The sequence below is a fragment of the Brachionichthys hirsutus genome, chromosome 8, assembly GCF_040956055.1.
Source record: "Brachionichthys hirsutus isolate HB-005 chromosome 8, CSIRO-AGI_Bhir_v1, whole genome shotgun sequence".
Taxonomy (NCBI): Eukaryota; Metazoa; Chordata; class Actinopteri; order Lophiiformes; family Brachionichthyidae; genus Brachionichthys; species Brachionichthys hirsutus.
Genome location: NC_090904.1, coordinates 7,248,191 through 7,268,658, shown reverse-complemented (window position 1 = coordinate 7,268,658; position 20,468 = coordinate 7,248,191). Strand labels below are relative to the sequence as shown.

Here is a 20,468-nt window from a genome sequence, read left to right as displayed (position 1 = left end):
GTAGTATGTATGTATCTGGATCCACATCCGGTGATTCCGAATGTTTAAATGTATAGGCTTCACGGAAAATTATCTGAGGAATACTGTATCAAAAGTACAACTGCCATTCTCTAATTACTGTCCTGTTGGGACAGCCACATTCCTGAGATTAACGAGAAGTAATGAATGAACATTTAAATGACTATACTTGAGTATTCACCTGAATACAACAGGTGAACTATCTAGTGTCATTTCAATTTTAATTGTGAATATCTTCATATTACAAAATGATATAAAATCTATGCAACCTTACCTGTAATTTAAAATGTGAATTTTAGATTACAGTGAACTAAAGTATAGTGATACATGAATTCATGCCACACAAGGCATATAAATATATGTACCGGTAAATAAATGTCTGCAGACCATGACAAGCACCGCGCCTCTTGTCTAAAGTCAGCTGAGATAGACTCCAGCAACACCCGTGTCCCGCAAGGCAAATAAGGGGCTGTAGATGAGACGAGAAAATGGATGGGTGGATGGATGGCAGACTTGTCAGTCAGGCTTCAGTGGAATGATGTGCTACTGCTCCCCCTTGTGACTAAAAGTGAAGATATTCAACATCCTGTGCCTGCAATATACAGGACAAGCTAAACTAAACTAAACTAAAAAAAACTAAACGAGATTTACAAGTTGTGAGTAAAATTGAGTTTTGTAAACGTGTTATACCTTATTGAAAAGGGTTCAGATGGACTGTCCAGGGAGTTTCACTGCCTTCTGTTCAATGCATGGTGGGATAGATTGAAGCATGCCTCCGTGACCTTGAATAGGGATAAAGATGAAATGAAACAAAAGTGAACTGATATATATTTTACAACATGAGTACATTATTGTACAATTATCAAATTGTATTACAATACTTGGTGTTCTATACTATGAGTTGATGGCATGGCAGTTGGAGTGAATAAAGAACCAGAGAAAGATAATGACAGAGAGACTGGTAACATAAGCAGTGTGTTTTCTTCTGGGCAACCCGAGGCTCCCACTGGTGTTTATAAGAGCTCTCTTGACCCGGCCAACAAAATACTACAGCAGCCACTCCTAATGTGGTCATAACAGAGTTTGTTTTAAGTTACAGCACCTTTGAATCACCTATTAATGTATATCATCCATATGTCACAGAAATGTCGACCACATTGCATATCAAATAGATTCGAAAATGATCAGCGCCGTATCATGATGTAAAGTTCCAATTTTAATCTAAAATAAAGTCAGAAGATAGGATTTAATTTAATACTATGGAGAAGGATTCAGTCCCACCACTTTACTTCACACCGTCTCATGCACTGATCCCAGGAGCTCTGCTAAAAGATGGGCATGTAGAACACTCAAAGTCCAACACTAATGTTATCCGACAGACCCGAACCTTGTCACAAATGTTCTGATATCCATTTAAAGGAGAACAATTGCAGCCACTGGTTCATAGGGCAGTAAAGCTTGATCCTAAAGTATGAATGGCAGCGCAGCAGTTGTAATACAGCTTTAATGCAGAAGTTAAGATGAGGACACAAAAGAGTCTCCAGATCCTGAAGACACTGAGGCTGAATATGAGGATAGCAAGCTTCTCATTCACATTTTATACCCTCAGTTTACAAGCCACAAAAAAATCCAAAGCAACGCAATCATACAATTCCAGTGATGGTAAATTAAATGAAATGAAACATATAGGTGTAAAAGTCAGTCAATATAGACAATTAGCGTTAGTCTATCTAACATGAAGTAGCATTTAAAGCACAGATGCAGCAACACCTGGAATAGAGCGCTAAACAGAATCACAGGATAATATGTACCGGAACTTACAAATGTAATATCATGTAAATATATATCCATCCATACTCTGTGTCCATCTTGTAGGAATGTTACACACCTTGGCTTGTTATCCCGAGCCCAGTTGTTTCAACTTGACAAATGGAGAGAGTGACAGACAGACAGATCAAAGAGCATAAAAACACAATAAGCCTCTTGGGCATGTGGCATTTGGTTTGAGTATCAACACAAGCCTGATGCTATATTTGAGTTTTGCCCTAATAAGACAGAAGATTTCCGAGCAGGTATCGTGTGACATTGAAGACAGAGCCTCATTATATCTTATGGGTAAGCACTTCAGAATTTCTTCCACCCTTTCCACTGGTAACGGTGTCTGATGACTGTCTACCCACACTGGCTGTTGGCAATTCTTGGCAAAACTTATTGGCCATGAATGAACTTGCCATCGCCAACGACATCTCCAGTCCCATCACATTCTGTAGTCTCAAACAGAGCAGTTTAAAATCAAACGCCAAGATAGAGTCGACTTTGATGCACCCAACAAAACTTCATGGTAAGCTTGATTACATGCAGAACACAAGGACGGAAGTCAATTCATCACTCAGTCACTGTACATTTTAAGACCGTCTCAGTCTCCCTTGTGGGAGATCATGCGAACAAGAATAAGAGCAGCTGTTGGCACTGTTATGGAAAATAATCCCTTGGCAATCTTTCCTTTTCTTTAAAGCTCACTGGCACTCATTTAATTTTTAACAATTTCTGACTTGTAAAGACTCTGAAACAGTACACCATTGACTTTTTAAAAGGTCCTCCAGATAATGGCAAGGGTTACTATTGTGCCAAGTGACACAAAAAAGATGCATTAGTCACACCTTTGGGATGCCTGCAAGAACTCATTTAACCTTTAGTATGAACTAAATAACATATGTACATGCATGTACAGTGTATTCAAAGGCAGAAAAATCTTCACATATACATAGTGCATCAGCATGTACTGAAGTAAATATATAATAAAACATATTTTAGACATAATGTAATATAATGAAGAAAGAAAAAACATAGCTATCTCCTGTCATACATTTTTTCCAAGTTTAAAAACAGATTTAAAAAAAAACAAAAAAAAAACAATAATAGTTACAGAAAACAAAGTAGTTCAAGAGGAATAGGAATATTTCTAAAAACCAAAATGACATATCTATGTCTGGAACTGATCTGGCAAGGAAGACAACACATAAGCTGTATAAAGTGACATCATGAAGTAACAAATACTGCAGCATAAGCACTTTCCCAGGCATCATGACCAAATACAGAAATGTGCACGCAATGCAAGCTCCCATCACTCTATATAAAAAGGCACAGCAAACATCCACCAAGGACAGGCCCCCAGCAAAGGTACGTTTCTTAGTGGCTGGGATGCATTGAGGGGCAATAGACTAATTCAATGCAACTTTTAGACATATAATATTGCAATGTTTAGAGATAGAATGTACAATCTTAAAAGTAATTATTATATATAGTTGTTATTATTATTATTACATTGAATTTTCCTGCAGAACTAGCTTTTGTGAATCTTAGATCTCTGCTCTTTTCTTCAGAAGTCTGCCTTGAGATCTGCCAGAATAACCCCTGTCGTCCAAGGTAAATTAGATTATATGTTTGTCCTCGTAATCTAACTTTGCTAAAGTTAAACGGACATAAAGAATGTTCACTTTGTACGGCATTCCTGTTACTTCTTTCCTAATTTTATTGCATGCATGAAGTTACCTAAGGAAATTGATTTAATTTGATTACAGTAATAGCAGACATTGAAGAAATCACTACTTGTGCATCCATGCATCTACTTTCTTGGCATTTAAAATAAAGGACTAATGTTTGGTTCCTCTTGGCAGTAAAGGGTCATCATGAGTGGGGACCCTGAAATGGAGTGTTTTGGCCCGGCGGCCATTTACCTCCGGAAGCCAGAAAGAGAGAGAATTGAAGCTCAAAACACTCCGTTTGATGCTAAGACGGCGTACTTTGTGACTGAACCTGCAGAGATGTACCTCAAGGGGAAGCTTATTAAGAAAGATGGTGGCAAAGCCACTGTGGAGACGCTCAAAGGAAAGGTGAGGGCGAAGGCACAAGAACTCGACGGCTGTGACTTAATGTTCATAATTATTTTCAGTTTCAAACATTTGAATAACTTTTTTTAAAACAACTCATTTAAAATGTTAAATAATAATTGTATAGTACAAAATAGTTTTTCCAGGAAAACAGATGAAGCATCAGATAATAGGTTGATGGACAGATTCTAAACCTGTTTTTGTTTTTGTTTTTTTTGCCGCTTGTCTCTTTGACAGTCAATCACTGTAAAGGATGATGAAATCTTCCCCATGAATCCTCCAAAGTTTGACAAGCTTGAGGACATGGCCATGATGACCCACCTCAGTGAGCCCTCTGTGCTCTATAACCTCAAAGAGCGTTATGCTGCATGGATGATCTACGTGAGTTTGCCCTGATCATTGCCTCAGTGAATGAAGACATGAAGACATGACGTGTCTGCATCTCCATCTCTGTCTCCAGACCTACTCGGGGCTGTTCTGTGTCACTGTGAACCCCTACAAGTGGCTCCCAGTGTACGACTCAGGGGTTGTAGCAGGATACAGAGGAAAGAAGAGGATTGAGGCGCCACCGCACATCTTCTCTATCTCGGACAACGCCTATCAGTTCATGCTCCAAGGTATGAAACGGGTTATAACCTGCAGCATGTCCTCATATACAGCAGTTGTACTCTAAGACACTCTATTTCCTCTGTCTTGCAGACAGAGAAAACCAGTCAATCCTGATTACGTAAGTGACTCATTCATCCTTATGTATAATTATTGATGAGCATTGCAGTATTCACCATTTTAAATATTACTTTTGCATTACACCTCAACCTATAGTGGAGAATCTGGTGCTGGAAAGACTGTCAACACTAAGCGCGTCATCCAGTACTTTGCAACAATTGCTGTTTCTGGAAAGAAATCAGAGCAGGTTGCTAGCAAGATGCAGGTAAAAGAAGTCGAAGAAGACTAATTGAAAATATAAATGAAAAGAGGTATTGCCAATTCACAAAGTGAGTTATTTCTAGGGGTCACTGGAAGATCAAATCATTGCAGCAAACCCGCTGTTGGAGGCTTACGGTAACGCCAAGACTGTGAGGAATGACAATTCCTCACGTTTTGTAAGTTCTTGTTAGAGTTTCTCTTCAAATATGTGCTATTTTCAAACAACATTACTTTACTCAGATGATTGAATCTATTGTCGCATAGGGTAAATTCATCAGAATTCACTTTGGGACAACTGGAAAACTGGCTTCAGCAGATATTGAAACATGTAAGACTTTTTGTGACATTTTTCAAGCAGTATCTGATTTACTACAAGATGTGCATCACAGAATTGTAATAATATTTTAATGACATAAATCCATACAGATCTCCTGGAGAAGTCTCGAGTCACCTTCCAGCTGTCTGCTGAGAGGAGCTACCACATCTTCTATCAGCTGACAACGGGCCACAAACCTGAGCTGATAGGTGATTCGTGAATATTAGTGCTATTTTATTATAGCAAAAGACCAAATGTCTGATGTGGTGCATATTTTGTTCTATTTACAATTGCTTTTCCCTTCCTTCAGAGGCTCTCCTGATCACCACAAATCCATATGATTATCCAATGATCAGTCGGGGGGAAATCACCGTGAAGAGTATCAATGACGTTGAAGAATTCATTGCCACTGATGTAAGAACAATTTAAATCTGTTAACAATGTATTATATAAGGAGCTTATATTTTCATCAGTATAACAAACTAATGCTGTTGGCTAACAGAAATACATAAAACCAACTAAATTGGGATGGGTTGAGGAAGTCACTATTTAAGAAAATGCTGTATCAGATCCACATCAAAAGGCACATTCAGGATCGCATTTCTCTTTTATAAATTTTGCATGTGAGGGCATTTTTCAGCATTTACCCTGGATGAACAAAAACTGCCGAATCAGTTTCCACATCTGAGGCAAACCATACAGAAACATGTCGGTTTGCATATCTTTGGCAGACGTATGAGACTAAATATGATTTGATCAAACCCTATGGTCATATATAAGAAACCAATGATACATGATAGTGATTTTAATGTGCTCATTAATTTAATATGAGAAGGATCGTGCAATAATCCCAGGAACAACTACTGTAAAGGAAAGAGATGAACACGGTGGACATCTTTTTGATCGTGTCAATGTTTTGCCGCTTTTAGCTTGAAAGTGAACTGCAAAACAATTGTATAATAGATAACTATGTGACAGCAATTTGCCTCAAAATAAACATAAATCTGTGTTTTATGCTGTTCTCTTTTCACAGACTGCTATTGACATCCTGGGTTTCACTGCAGAAGAGAAGGCAAGCATGTTCAAGCTGACTGGAGCTGTGATGCATCATGGGAACATGAAGTTCAAGCAGAAGCCGCGGGAAGAGCAGGCTGAGCCCGATGGCAATGAGGGTACGAAACCTACAAATGATGCATTTTAAAGTAGGAGCCATGTTTTGGATACTTGAAAGAACGCCAGTGGTTTAGAATGATATAAGTTATATGTCTTTGTGAAGTTTTTTAAAATGACTTTGTTTTCTTGCAGTGGCGGATAAAATCGCCTATCTCATGGGTCTAAACTCTGCCGATTTGCTGAAAGCAGTATGCTACCCCAGAGTGAAGGTCGGGAATGAGTATGTGACTAAAGGTCAGACCGTCCCCCAGGTATGAGGATTCAACAAGAAGATCAATGAAAAACAAAACGAAAACTGTATTTTACAAGGAAATATTATTTTCGTAGAGTTATTTATTTCTATCCTGTTGTTGAGCGACTAGCATGACTAAAGTCACATCATTCATTTGTGCAATCAGGTCAACAATTCTGTCAGTGCTCTCTGCAAGTCCGTCTATGAGAAAATGTTCTTGTGGATGGTGGTCAGAATTAATGAGATGCTGGATACCAAACAGCCCAGAAGTTTTTTCATCGGTGTCCTGGATATTGCGGGTTTTGAAATATTTGATGTAAGTAAACTCGGCAGATAATACACACAGTTATTTGGAATCACTTCAATTAAAGCTATGAATGCAAGTCATTTTTGTATAGTAAAGGTCTTTACATTTACATCTTGAATTATTTAGTTCAACAGCCTGGAGCAGCTGTGCATCAACTTCACTAATGAAAAACTGCAACAGTTTTTCAATCACCACATGTTTGTTCTGGAGCAAGAAGAGTACAAGAAAGAGGGGATTGAATGGGAGTTCATTGACTTCGGTATGGACTTGGCGGCCTGCATTGAACTGATTGAGAAGGTGAGCTTTCACACATTATAGATTCACAAACGTGGAAAACTGATCAATCTGATTAATTGACACCTTTTAATGAATGTTTTCAGCCAATGGGCATCTTCTCCATCCTTGAAGAGGAGTGCATGTTCCCCAAGGCTACAGACATGACCTTCAAAAACAAAATGTTTGACCAGCATATTGGCAAAAGTGCTCCGTTCCAGAAACCCAAACCTGTCAAAGGCAAACCTGAGGCTCACTTCTCTCTGGTGCACTATGCCGGCACCGTCGATTACAACGTTACTGGCTGGCTGGATAAGAACAAGGACCCCCTGAACGATTCTGTGGTGCAGCTCTACCAGAAATCTTCAGTGAAACTGCTGGGTCACCTCTATATATCTCATGCTTCAGGAGATGGTAAAAATTATGTTTTAAAGAACATAAATATTTAATATCAAATTCATAATCTACAAATTACAATGCATAATTTGTAGCTAATATAGCTAGCCTATATTAATAGAGCATAAACAAAAATGTATTTAATGTATATTTTACAGCTGAGGGCGGTGCGAAAAAAGGTGGCAAGAAAAAGGGTGGGTCTTTCCAGACCGTGTCCGCTCTGTTCAGGGTAAGCACCACAATGTGTGTACACAATATGTAGTATGTATGCCACTGTATTTGTAAATGCTTATATTTGCATTTGTCCATGTTTCAGGAGAATTTAGCCAAGTTGATGACCAATTTAAGGAGCACCCATCCTCATTTTGTACGTTGCTTGATTCCAAACGAATCAAAGACCCCTGGTAAAGCCATTCTCAGTATTAGTTCATGGATTTCAACATTTCAACTGTAATCGTGCAACACAGATTTGAACTTACAATGTACATTTCAGGCCTCATGGAGAACTTCCTGGTCATCCATCAGCTGAGGTGTAACGGTGTGCTGGAAGGAATCAGGATCTGCAGGAAAGGCTTCCCCAGCAGAATCCTCTATGGTGACTTCAAGCAGAGGTATGTTCTAAGATTATTAGTTGCCCAATATAAAGGTCAAATATTAATCACAACATATATTCCAATCAGATACAAAGTATTGAATGCCAGTGTCATTCCTGAGGGACAGTTCATCGACAACAAAAAGGCATCAGAGAAACTCTTGACCTCCATTGATGTTGACCATACTCAGTACAAATTTGGACATACAAAGGTAACGCCTGTTTCCTTTCAGTCTGAAACTGCTGACTGATACCAAAAGTGACATCAAGTAATACTTTGTTATAGGTGTTCTTCAAAGCCGGTCTGCTGGGAGTCCTGGAAGAGATGAGAGATGAGAAACTTGCTATCCTGATCACAATGACTCAGGCTCTCTCTAGAGCCTTCCTCATGAGGAGAGAGTTTGTCAAGATGATGGAGCGCAGGTGATGAGCTTCAAATTCAAAGTGGCTCGAAATATTTTTAGATGATTGGCTACTTTATTTAAATTTTCAGGCTCTATATTTACTTTGAAGTTGTTATCAATACAAGGATAAATATCAAAATTAATCTGTTGTTTTGATACTGGCTTTCATCAGGGAGGCAATCTATTCTCTTCAATACAACATTCGTTCATTCATGAATGTCAAAACCTGGCCATGGATGAAGCTGTACTTTAAGATTAAGCCTCTGCTGAAGAGTGCAGAGACTGAAAAAGAGATGGCACAAATGAAGGAGGACTTTGCCAAGACCAAAGAGGAGCTAGCAAAGGCTCTGGCTAAGAAGAAAGAACTGGAGGAGAAGATGGTTTCTCTGATGCAGGAGAGGAATGACTTGCTGCTGCAAGTGCAGTCTGTAAGTGGGTTCATAACATCATAATGATATTACTGAACAACCTCCATTGAGTCACTTTGCAATGAGGTGATCCTGTTTGAATTGACTTTTAGGAAGGTGAAAACCTGAGTGATGCAGAGGAAAGGTGTGAGGGGCTCATTAAAGCAAAAATTCAGTTTGAGGCCAAAGTCAAGGAGACGAGCGAGAGATTGGAGGACGAGGAGGAAATAAATGCTGAGCTGACTGCAAAGAAGAGGAAGCTGGAGGACGAGTGCTCTGAGCTAAAGAAGGACATCGATGACTTGGAGCTCACCCTGGCAAAAGTGGAAAAAGAGAAGCATGCCACTGAAAACAAGGTAGGTTTATATATATCAACCCCTTCTAAATACATATACCCTCTAAAATCTGTTGCATAATACTATGAACACAGGTTAAAAACCTGGTGGAGGAGATGGCATCTCAAGATGAGACCATTGCCAAGCTGTCCAAAGAGAAGAAAGCCCTCCAAGAGGCTCATCAGCAGACCCTTGATGATCTGCAGGCCGAGGAAGACAAAGTCAACACTCTGACAAAGGCCAAAACCAAACTGGAGCAGCAAGTGGACGATGTATGGATAGTTTACAGGCCGTGATTTTAATTCCCCTGACAAAGGACAACAAGAAATATTGTCTCATCTCTTTTAAAACAGCTTGAAGGTTCCCTGGAGCAAGAAAAGAAGCTTCGTATGGACCTTGAGCGAGTTAAAAGAAAGCTTGAAGGGGATCTTAAATTGGCCCATGAAACCATGATGGATCTGGAGAATGACAAGCAGCAGTCTGATGAAAAATTAAAGAAGTGAGTGCAATTTAACCTATACAGTATCTATTTAGGCAGCAAGAAATCACAATAAAATAATTTACATTTAAAAACCATACAACATTGAAACGGTTCAACAAAAACCTTTTTGGAAAACCGGCAGTTGTAAAATGCTGCAGTTAGTTACCACCACAAATTATTTAAACAAAATACTTTTTTGAACGTTCAAAAGGATGTATTGGTGATTTAATCAATGATTTCAAGATTAATAATAGTCAAAAACCTGATCTTAGCACTGGCACAAAGTTCAATGACATTCTGTATTTGAGATCATATGAATGAATATTTCTCCCTTCAAAGGAAGGACTTTGAAACTAGCCAGCTTCTTGGAAGGATTGAGGATGAGCAAGTACTTTGTGTTCAGCTTCAGAAAAAGATTAAAGAACTTCAGGTTGGCGGAGTATCTTTAACGTGTCCATCATTAATTGCACTCCAATGATAATGCACTTGTACTTGACCTGTTTGCAGGAATATATTTAAATGTGACTAGGGTTATTCTTTCACCAACATGTAAATATTAGGCTCGTATTGAGGAACTTGAGGAGGAGATCGAGGCTGAGCGAGCTGCTCGGGCCAAGGTGGAGAAGCAGAGGTCCGATTTGTCCAGGGAACTTGAGGAGATCAGCGAGAGGCTCGAAGAAGCTGGTGGAGCAACATCTGTTCAGATTGAAATGAACAAGAAGCGTGAGGCCGAGTTCCTGAAGCTGCGTCGTGATCTCGAAGAGTCCACCCTGCAGCACGAGGCGACCGCTGCAGCACTCCGCAAGAAGCAAGCCGACAGCGTGGCAGAGCTGGGAGAACAGATTGATAACCTCCAGAGAGTCAAGCAGAAGCTGGAGAAAGAGAAAAGCGAGTACAAGATGGAGATTGATGACCTCACAAGCAATATGGAGTCTGTTGCTAAATCAAAGGTGACATCTTACCAGCAAATGATTTGCCATAAATCAGTCTGCAACAAATCTGTCTTTATTCAGCTCACAGAATCAGACGGCATCACTTTAAATCTACAGAGTACATTACATCACTTTATGTCAGCAAATATTTGTGATCATTTCAGACCAATCTGGAGAAAATGTGTCGTACTCTTGAAGATCAACTAAGTGAGATAAAGTCCAAAAACGAAGAAAATGTGCGACAACTGAATGACATCGGGATACAAAGGGCAAGACTGCAAACAGAGAATGGTGTGAACATTAGTTCTTATTACCAATTATGATCTCATATTTCTGATACAATGAACATATTTGTATTTAAATAGTTTTTTTTTATTTTTTTGTCTCACCTCAGGTGAAATCAGTCGGCAACTTGAGGAGAAAGAAGCTCTGATCTCTCAGCTGTCAAGAAGCAAGCAGGCTTATACCCAGCAGATCGAGGAGTTCAAAAGGCTCATTGAAGAGGAAGTGAAAGTATGTGCATATTATTGCAGAACATTAGGGGTTACGAATTAAAAATTGTTAAGTTCAAAGAACAAAGCCTGGTATAGTTTAGTTATTTAAAAAGAAACTGTCTTTCTCTGTCAGGCCAAGAACGCCATGGCTCATGCTCTTCAGTCGTCTCGTCATGACTGCGATCTGCTCAGAGAGCAGTTTGAGGAGGAGCAGGAGGCCAAATCGGAGCTGCAGCGTGCAATGTCCAAGGCCAACAGCGAGGTCGCTCAGTGGCGAGCCAAATACGAGACCGATGCTATCCAGCGCACTGAGGAGCTGGAGGAGGCCAAGTAATGAACACTCCTGAATTCACATTGTTTCCATGAACACTGATTCTGCAAATCATTATCAAAGCTGTTTACTCCATGTTTAAACAGGAAAAAGCTCGCTCAGCGTCTTCAGGATGCAGAGGAGTCCATCGAGGCTGTGAATGCTAAATGCGCCTCTCTGGAAAAGACCAAACAGAGACTCCTGGGTGAGGTGGAAGATTTGATGATCGACATGGAGAGAGCCAATGCTCTGGCGGCTACCCTCGACAAGAAGCAAAGGAACTTTGACAAGGTAAGAAATATATTCATCCCTCAGTTGCTTAAATGAAGACTCTAGAATTCTTGAAGCATTAGGATTATTTTTGTGCTTTAAGGTTCTTGCAGAGTGGAAACAAAAGTATGAGGAGAGCCAGGCAGAGCTAGAGGGATCTCTAAAAGAAGCTCGCTCTCTCAGCACTGAGATGTTCAAACTGAAGAATTCATACGAGGAAGCTCTGGACCACCTGGAGACCCTGAAGAGAGAGAACAAGAACCTGCAACGTATGCAATTCAAAAATACTATGACGATAAACTCACCACTAAACCGACTAAAAAACATTATTGACAGTAGTCTGATTGTTAAGAGTTTCACAGATCTTACATCTGGTCAGCACACATTGTTGCCCATTTAAATAGCACTTGGCATGAGGGCAAGTGTGGAAGAGTATGCCCCCTAGTTGGCCAACAGTTTACTGTATACAGTCTAGCATCAAATGCACAAAGGCACAAGTGTACAGAATATTAAAGCCAAATGTAAACCAAGAAGACAAAATAAATAATGCATTTCACCCCTCCAATACTTAAAACTCTTCATTTCTTACAGAGGAGATCTCTGATCTAACTGAACAAATTGGTGAGAGTGGAAAAACAATTCATGAACTGGAGAAAGGAAAAAAGATGGTAGAGGCAGAGAAGTGTGAACTCCAGACTTCACTTGAAGAGGCAGAGGTACTGTCTACTAACAAATATGTCCACGTAATCACAACTTTCAATGATGCTGAATGTCTCTTATTTTTTATTTTATGTTTTGCTTTTTGCAAGGCTGCCCTGGAGCATGAGGAATCTAAGATTCTCCGTGTTCAACTGGAGCTCACCCAAGTCAAGGGTGAAGTTGACAGAAAACTGGCAGAGAAGGACGAGGAGATGGAGCAGATCAAGAGGAACAGCCAGAGAGTGATAGAGACCATGCAGACCACTTTGGATGCTGAGATCAGGAGCAGGAACGATGCCCTGAGGATCAAGAAGAAAATGGAGGGAGACCTCAATGAGATGGAGATTCAGCTGAGCCATGCCAACCGCCAGGCAGCTGAAGCCCAGAAGCAGCTGAGAAACGTGCAGGGACAGCTTAAGGTACATCCACAGAAGGATCTGTATCAAATTACTTCAAAATAATTTGCATATTTTTTATGATATATGTGTCCATGTTCCATGATTCAGGATGCCCAGCTGCACCTTGACGATGCTGTTAGAGGTCAGGAGGAAATGAGGGAGCAGGTGGCCATGGTGGAGCGCAGGAACAACCTGATGCTGGCTGAGATCGAGGAGCTGAGAGCTGCACTGGAGCAGACAGAGAGAAGCCGCAAGATAGCCGAGCAGGAGCTGCTGGATGCCAGCGAGCGCGTGGGCCTGCTGCACTCTCAGGTCAATAAAGATTCAAATCATGATATGCCTGAAAATGGAAGTATGTGAGCAATACTCTCATTTTCTGACCTGAAAATGGATGCTTGTAAGTCCCGTATTATCATCTTTACAGAACACCAGTCTCATCAACACCAAAAAGAAACTGGAGGCTGATCTCATCCAGATCCAAGGTGAGGTGGAGGATTCTGTACAGGAGGCAAGAAATGCTGAAGAAAAGGCCAAGAAGGCCATCACTGATGTGAGTCATCCTCCTCATATTTCACGCCAGAAATATGCAAAATATACAACAATGCCGGCAACAATATGCTTCAAAATAGGCTGCCATGATGGCAGAAGAGCTGAAGAAAGAGCAGGACACCAGTTCTCATTTGGAGAGGATGAAGAAGAACCTGGAGGTGACAGTGAAGGACCTGCAGCACCGCCTTGATGAAGCTGAGACTTTGGCCATGAAGGGTGGAAAGAAGCAGCTCCAGAAACTGGAGGCCCGGGTCAGTGTAATGAGGTCCAACCTCTGCATATAAGCCACAGAATAATTTTCTATTTTTTGAATCACTGCATTTTTTTGGCCACAAAAGGTTCGAGAATTGGAGAGTGAAGTAGATGCTGAACAGAGACGTGGTGCTGATGCTATCAAGGGAGTGAGAAAATATGAGAGAAAAGTAAAGGAGCTCACATATCAGGTATATTTCTTTTTATAACACTATTACCTACAACAGAACTATATATGGTCTCAACAATATTTGTGAATATGCTTATCATAGCATAAGCTTTGTACTACAAGAGTCTATCATGGTTGATTTATATTTAGACTGAGGAAGACAGGAAGAATATTACCAGACTTCAGGATTTGGTGGACAAATTGCAGCTGAAAATGAAATCCTACAAGCGACAAGCTGAAGAAGCTGTGAGTATAACTAATGCGCGTGATGACACGTGAAGTGAAAATGTTACATTTTACAGAGGCTTTGACTTCACTTTTGTTTATCAAACAGGAGGAACAGGCCAACTCTCACCTGTCCAGGTACAGGAAGGTGCAGCATGAGATGGAGGAGGCTGAAGAACGTGCCGATATTGCCGAGTCTCAAGTCAACAAGCTGAGAGCAAAGAGTCGGGAAATTGTCAAGGTAAAAATAAATATCAGACCCAATGAAATCAAATTTGCATTCAACATTGCAAACTGTTGCATTTACAAATGTTTTAATCTACATTGTCGTGTCATTTCAGACAAAGGACATGTAGGAGTGATGAATAAATCAAGATTAAAGAGTCACAAGAACTCATACAATATGCGTGTCTTGTCGCTCGTTTCTTCTTGCACATCCAAATAAAGTCAGTTTGTTGCATCTTTTTGTATTTCATTTCTGTCTGACTGATCGAATGATTGAATATTGAAGGATTTCACAATCTTGCGATCTGACATTCTGCATGTGGAACAATGTAACGCAACAATCCCATAAACCCAGTTAAGAGCATAAGTCTGCAGTGTGTCCATTAAACAAGAGATAATTTCACCCCCTTTCTGCATATTATAGGACTAAAGGATAGCTGGTTTATTAACAGTAAATTCATAGTTATTAGTAATTTGACATTAAATTATGCAATAAAACGTTTAGTTTCAAATTTTATGATCGTAAATCGTAGAGAATAACTTCATACAGTTGTTTCATGTCTGTCTTTTTCTATGACACTGCTTTAGTAACAACATGGGCCCATTGAATCACGCAACAATGCTAAGGCGTAAACATAAGTATAAGTAACACAAGTATCCCAACTACACCTGATATGATTGTGTTTTTTATTTAAATACTCATGTCACATAGGGAGCAGGTCCATTTCATAACCAATAAACTGCAGTATACCTGAGCAAATACATAAATTATTTACAATTACATTTATTATTAATTCAGGGTAGTATTAGACATTTTTTATTGCAAATATATATTTCTCTTTCATTCGCCTTTATTCAATTTCGTTAACTGCTGGGGCAGAAACAAGAGAACGTCTCGTCTTCTGCCACCAGAGGTCAGCCGTGAGCCACACACACACGCATGCACACACACACTCTCACGCACAATCTGCTGCTCTCTGCTGGAGAGTCCGCAGTGGCGCGCGTCTCGGCTCATCGTGGTATCTTGTAATATGCGCAAATTGGCGTATCTTTTGCTTTGACTGTTTGCTTCTGTTCCCCGTCGATGCGGGGTCGGGTTTATGGGTCTATCTTGGGGGGGGGGGGGTTGGAGTGCGCAGCGCGCAGTGCGCTCTCTGCATGCACCCGGTGCACTGAGCGTAAACAAGAACGCAGCTGAAGACTCGGTGGTGGTGGCGACCGGACCCACCCCCGTTTCACCGACACCAGTTTCATCATGAGATCCACTCCGGTTACAGTGTGAACAACAGTTACACGCTGTGTTAAACTGGGCAGCATCTTTTACTGGCCGCCACTAACTGGGCCGATGCGCGCATTGCCGTTCCAGATGATGCTTCGCTGCTGAGGACGAACCCTCTTCTCTTTTGCGTCACGGGACAATGACAGATAACAACGGAACTCCGGATGCTGCTGCTGCCGATGATGGCGCGACTCAGACCCGGAGCTCGACCCTGCAGCCGCTCCGGCCGCCCTGCGAGCGCCTCTCCTGCCACAAGAGCAGCGTGTGCTCCCGCTCCTACTTCGTGGTCGTAATGGTGTTTTTCCACGTGTACATCATCAACGTTATCGCGCTGCTGTTCTACGTGCACTTTAACAGCGGGCAGGAGGACGCCGACCGGAGTCGTGATGCGCCTCCCAGCAGTCGCCACCAGTCAGGGGGAGCTCCGTCTTCAAAGCCCGAGTCTCTGCGTCACGCGTCCCTCGCGAGAATCGAGGGAATACGGGTGCGTAAAGTGCGACGCTTCTTTTTATCAGTCCCTCGATTAAACTCTGCTTTATCGCCTCAGGTGGGACATGTCCAGAAGGTGTCACTGGCGCCGGGGAAAGCGCATGAAATGCGGACTCTGAGTCTGAAGCCTCTGTTGTTTGGTAAGGGCCAAATCAACCGTGCGCCATAACAAACGGCGCGTATCGGCTCTCTTTTTTTACAGAATCACATTCGCGCTCTGGGGGGAGGGTGAATGTAGAAATTGCTGAGTCACGGTCTGCTGTGCTCATGACTGACCTTAATAGCGCAGTGGCCTGCAGTCCTTTCATAAGCAGCTTTTCTTTTCTTTTTTTTAAAGGATTGTTTCAAGGATTTTTTTGACAGAGAAAAGTCTTCAATTGAAATCATGCCCGTGTAACAGATTGAACACGCCGCTGTTCAAAGTGAGGTTGCTGTCAAATAAAACATGAAGGTTTCTATCACTGTGGTGTAATGAGAAGACAAGATGAACCCAGCGTATTTATTATTAAAGAGTCAGAGTTCTAGTCGTCTGCGCAACAGTAGAGCGGTTTCTGAAACGTCTACGATGAGCATCAAGCGATGCCAAGTAGGAATATTCATGCAGCTTCCTATATATAGGACACACAACCCCTAATCACCCATACTTATCAAACTGATACACGGTGGGAATAAGTTAGGGCCCATCCCAGGAGGAGGGTGTACTCTAAAGATCACTGTAATCCTGACTCGCTATTGACTATTGAAACGAGATAAAAGAGCCAGGGGGAAATGGAGAATTCTAACAGCAACATCACTATAGTTGGATATGACGAGGTAGCAAAACAGAAAAAGTGACGCCAACAACGGAGAATATTCTGCAATCATGGACTTACGTTTGGCCGAAGAGATTTTTCTCTGTTTTAACCTTTTTATTTTTTTATTTCTACAGAAATCCCAGACTTCTTGTCGGAGGATGAATGCCGGGTGGTGACGCAGCTTGCACAGCTAAAGGGTCTGATGGAGAGTCAACTGATGGTGCAAGATGGCCAAGAAGAGCTGGCCAAGGAGCTCAACCTCAGCCCAGAGGAGATCTTCAACCTCCTGGATATCAGTCAGGATGGACAACTGCAGCTCCACGAGGTCAATATCAGTTTGGGGGCTGCGATTACACGCTGGGGTGCACGACATGCAGCAGGTGTTTGGTTCACCGTTGGCTAACTCATGCTGTCTCCACCAGATATTGACCCATTCTCGAGTGAGAGACGGCATCTGGCTCACACCGGAAACTCTGAGAGAAATCTATGCTGGGCTCAATGCTGACAAGGATGAAGATGGTATGACGTGAACTTCATTCATAAAGATATTTGGAATTGTTTTGTTTTTTTTGCTCCGTTTATTCTTCTTGCTGTGAGGCGACAGCACTAACCACTACGCCTGTGCCACTATAATAATAATAAATTGCGTATTTTTTTCTGTTAAGCCTTTTGTAGCTTAACAATGACCTCCAGATATAATCATTATATTGTATTTGCATTATGAATGCCATGTATAACCTAGAGTATATATACACTATATATAGTGATAAACAGTGGATGTGAACATTTACATGAACCAGTATGGAAAAGGCTGCAGCTCTAATTCTCCCGAACAAATCTGAATTGTGTATTTTTACATAATCTGGTTATCATCAGTTCAACGGAGCAACCATGCGTTCCTGAAATGAGCTCTATGTTCAGGATACTCTATATGATAACTACAAAAAGGTATGAATCACGTCAGGGTGTCCAGCATCAGGGTAGCATCAACCTTCTCAGGTCCTCCACAGGTTTGCTGAGTCTAGAGGAGTTCAGGCTACTGAGCAATGACGCCTTCCAGCGCTTCCTGATGCAGCGAGGCGTAAAGAGGAGTCAGTTGGTGAGGAACAGCAGGCATACATGGCTTTACCAGGGCAAAGGAGCACACCAGGTCCTGCAGGACATCAGGGAGAGGTATGCAAGCCCAACCTGGTCCATTTAGGACTGTTGTGTTATGATAAGTGTCAACACATATGAAAACAGGACAATTTCAACATGACAAATGTCAATATTAAGATAAATGTTTCCCCAGGTATTCACACCTTTTCTTTACCTCTCTCTCTAACAAAGGGTGATCCGTCTCATCCGGCTCCCGGCTACATTAGTCGACCTCAGCGAGCCGCTTCAGGTGGTTCGCTATGAGGAAGGAGGACACTACCACGCCCACCACGACAGCGGGCCCGTGTACCCTGAAACAGTCTGCACACACACACGCCTTGCAGCCAACACCTCCACTCCTTTTGAGACGTCCTGCAGGTGAGCTCAGCGTCGACTGAAGTGACTAAAACAGAAATTAACGGTAAATTCGCACTTCATTGTGCAGATGGCATGTTAGATTTTGTGTTTGCTTATAGTGAACTTTAATTGTAAAGTGTTTGTGTGTTGGATTTTTTGTCTTGTATCTTAGTGAGTGTCAATTTAAATGTGTGTTGCACACCTGTAGGTACATCACAGTTCTCTTCTACCTGAACTCTGTTGAGGGGGGTGGGGAGACTGCATTCCCTGTGGCTGACAACAGGACCTATGATGAAGTGGTGCGTAACTGTGCATGTGTTTGACAATGTGCACAGAGAGCCCTGCAACAGTACTGCCTACATACTTTGCATGTTGTCGAGAAAACTGGGCCATTGATTTAGATGTCATGTTTTAGGCTCTCATACAAAATGACGTCGACCTTTTGGACACCAGAAGGAATTGTAACAAGAGTAACTTAAGGGTGAAACCTACCAAAGGAACAGCCGTTTTCTGGTACAACTACCTTTCTGACGGACGAGGTAGGATTCACATGAAAAATGTTAGCGCAAAAAATTCATGTAAACATAAACATGCAAAACAGCAGCTACCCAGTTCTTTTCCATTTGAAGCCAAGTCATATTTTGAAGCGTATTTGTTACATTTCTGGAATGCTTGCTGTGTTCCAGATGATCAGGATTAAAATTTAGAATAATTTCTCAGTCATTCACAGCCAAGGTTCACCATATGTGAAGCACACGATTGTGCGAACGGTAACATGTGAATGCTTGAATGAAGAGTTGCCTTTAGTTGTATTTTAGACAGCATGTCTGCTCTATGGGTTCTGAAACTGCTCAAGCAATTCAGTCAAAACAATATTCAATGGCCACAAAATAAACAAAAGCAGCAAGGCCAACAACTTCAATGCACTCTGTTTAATAGGTTGGGTTGGAGAGCAAGATGAATACGCTCTGCACGGAGGCTGCGTGGTCACCCATGGCACCAAGTGGGTCGCAAATAAATGGATCAACATCGATCCAGATTACCAGCGGCAGGTTCGGTACCAACAGCTGGTTTCACAGCAGACGGAGGATGACGATGACGATGAAGATGAAGATGAAGATGAAGATCTCGCTCTGAACCAGAAAGGACAAAGTTCTGATATCCATCAAGACTTGTAGCCCATAAACCAAATTCATATTAAAAATCCAAATTGGGTCAGTCCTACGCACAACCACTTTGGCACCATCTGTTGCCAGCATGTAGAAAACAGATTTATTCAGGGATCGGTGTCACAGTTGGGTTTATGCAAGGTAAATAGATACTTTTGTTAAATGTTGCTTGGATATTGTTATCCTGTCCTTTTTTTTAAATCTGCTATATTTTTGCATTTTTGGAATGTTGCACATGAACGAGCTGAGAGAAAAATCTAATCAAATGAAAAATCAGTTTGCATGAATAGCTTCACACGTATGGCAATTTCTAATAGGAAGAATTTGCACTTTAGAATTGAAATGCTACGATAGACATTTCAACAGAACATAGCATAGCAAAGTAAACAACACCTTGTAATGCTGCCATCACCAAAAAGAGGCTCACACACTCTTAGTGTGATGCATGTTGCCTTGTCTTTGTTCCATGAAATTGTCATTGATTTTTGTTGAACTGTAATTTATAGATAATGGGTTGCATGTTCTATTTCTATATTTATGTTCATCTTTAAAATGTTAAAAGTTAAATTAAGTGTCTACAGAATTAGATTATCTACATATTTTTAAGGCATCAATATAACTCTGCGATGAAATAAAATATATAATCAGTAATTTTTTGTTTTGCTTTTGCTCCGCTTTCAGCCTCTGACATTCCTCCCAATCTGTGATGAGGTGAAGGTCGTCAAAGCTGAATGCTGATGTCTCTGTCCTGAAATCAAACGTTAACTTTGTTATAATTCCATAATTAAACAATTGCATTGTCTATTTCTTACCATTGTATATATGTATATCACTGATTGTCAGCTGATGATCAGATTTGAATTAATTTTAATACGGCACTGAAATGTTTGTGAATACACAGCTGACTGCAGGATAACAACACATGACCCACCAGTACTACAATCCCCATATGCTGCCCATTACACTGTA

At 41.1% G+C, this 20,468-nt stretch overlaps 2 protein-coding genes across 3 annotated transcripts; both read left to right on the top strand.

The window, feature by feature from the left end:
- The first annotated feature begins 3,423 nt into the window (after positions 1 to 3,423).
- Positions 3,424 to 14,509, top strand: LOC137898121 (myosin heavy chain, fast skeletal muscle-like). The gene is made up of 40 exons (XM_068742116.1): positions 3,424 to 3,444; positions 3,696 to 3,911; positions 4,146 to 4,289; positions 4,369 to 4,525; positions 4,608 to 4,635; positions 4,731 to 4,839; positions 4,919 to 5,011; positions 5,100 to 5,163; positions 5,262 to 5,360; positions 5,462 to 5,565; positions 6,185 to 6,323; positions 6,457 to 6,575; positions 6,723 to 6,872; positions 6,990 to 7,160; positions 7,244 to 7,550; positions 7,691 to 7,761; positions 7,849 to 7,936; positions 8,026 to 8,143; positions 8,213 to 8,336; positions 8,411 to 8,547; positions 8,701 to 8,956; positions 9,049 to 9,291; positions 9,366 to 9,542; positions 9,624 to 9,769; positions 10,091 to 10,181; positions 10,312 to 10,701; positions 10,848 to 10,974; positions 11,078 to 11,196; positions 11,311 to 11,507; positions 11,595 to 11,778; positions 11,861 to 12,026; positions 12,349 to 12,473; positions 12,567 to 12,875; positions 12,963 to 13,166; positions 13,279 to 13,404; positions 13,484 to 13,654; positions 13,742 to 13,846; positions 13,975 to 14,070; positions 14,159 to 14,290; positions 14,391 to 14,509. The coding sequence occupies exons 2-40, from the start codon at positions 3,708 to 3,710 to the stop codon at positions 14,403 to 14,405; spliced, it is 5,805 nt and encodes a 1,934-aa protein (XP_068598217.1). The 5' UTR covers positions 3,424 to 3,444; positions 3,696 to 3,707; the 3' UTR covers positions 14,406 to 14,509.
- A 1,183-nt stretch (positions 14,510 to 15,692) lies between these two features.
- On the top strand, positions 15,693 to 20,308 carry p4htmb (prolyl 4-hydroxylase, transmembrane b). 2 transcript variants are annotated; one of them, XR_011105603.1, is made up of 10 exons: positions 15,693 to 16,037; positions 16,101 to 16,182; positions 16,971 to 17,161; positions 17,259 to 17,355; positions 17,847 to 18,009; positions 18,166 to 18,351; positions 18,539 to 18,629; positions 18,746 to 18,869; positions 19,270 to 19,640; positions 20,181 to 20,308. XR_011105603.1 is itself a non-coding variant. In XM_068742412.1 (9 exons), exons 1-9 carry the CDS (start codon positions 15,693 to 15,695, stop codon positions 19,506 to 19,508), a joined length of 1,518 nt encoding a protein of 505 aa, XP_068598513.1. In that variant the 3' UTR covers positions 19,509 to 20,308. The 2 variants fall into 2 exon arrangements, 1 of the variants encoding a protein (XP_068598513.1); XM_068742412.1 differs by having other exon boundaries at positions 19,270 to 20,308.
- The last annotated feature ends 160 nt before the right edge of the window (positions 20,309 to 20,468 follow it).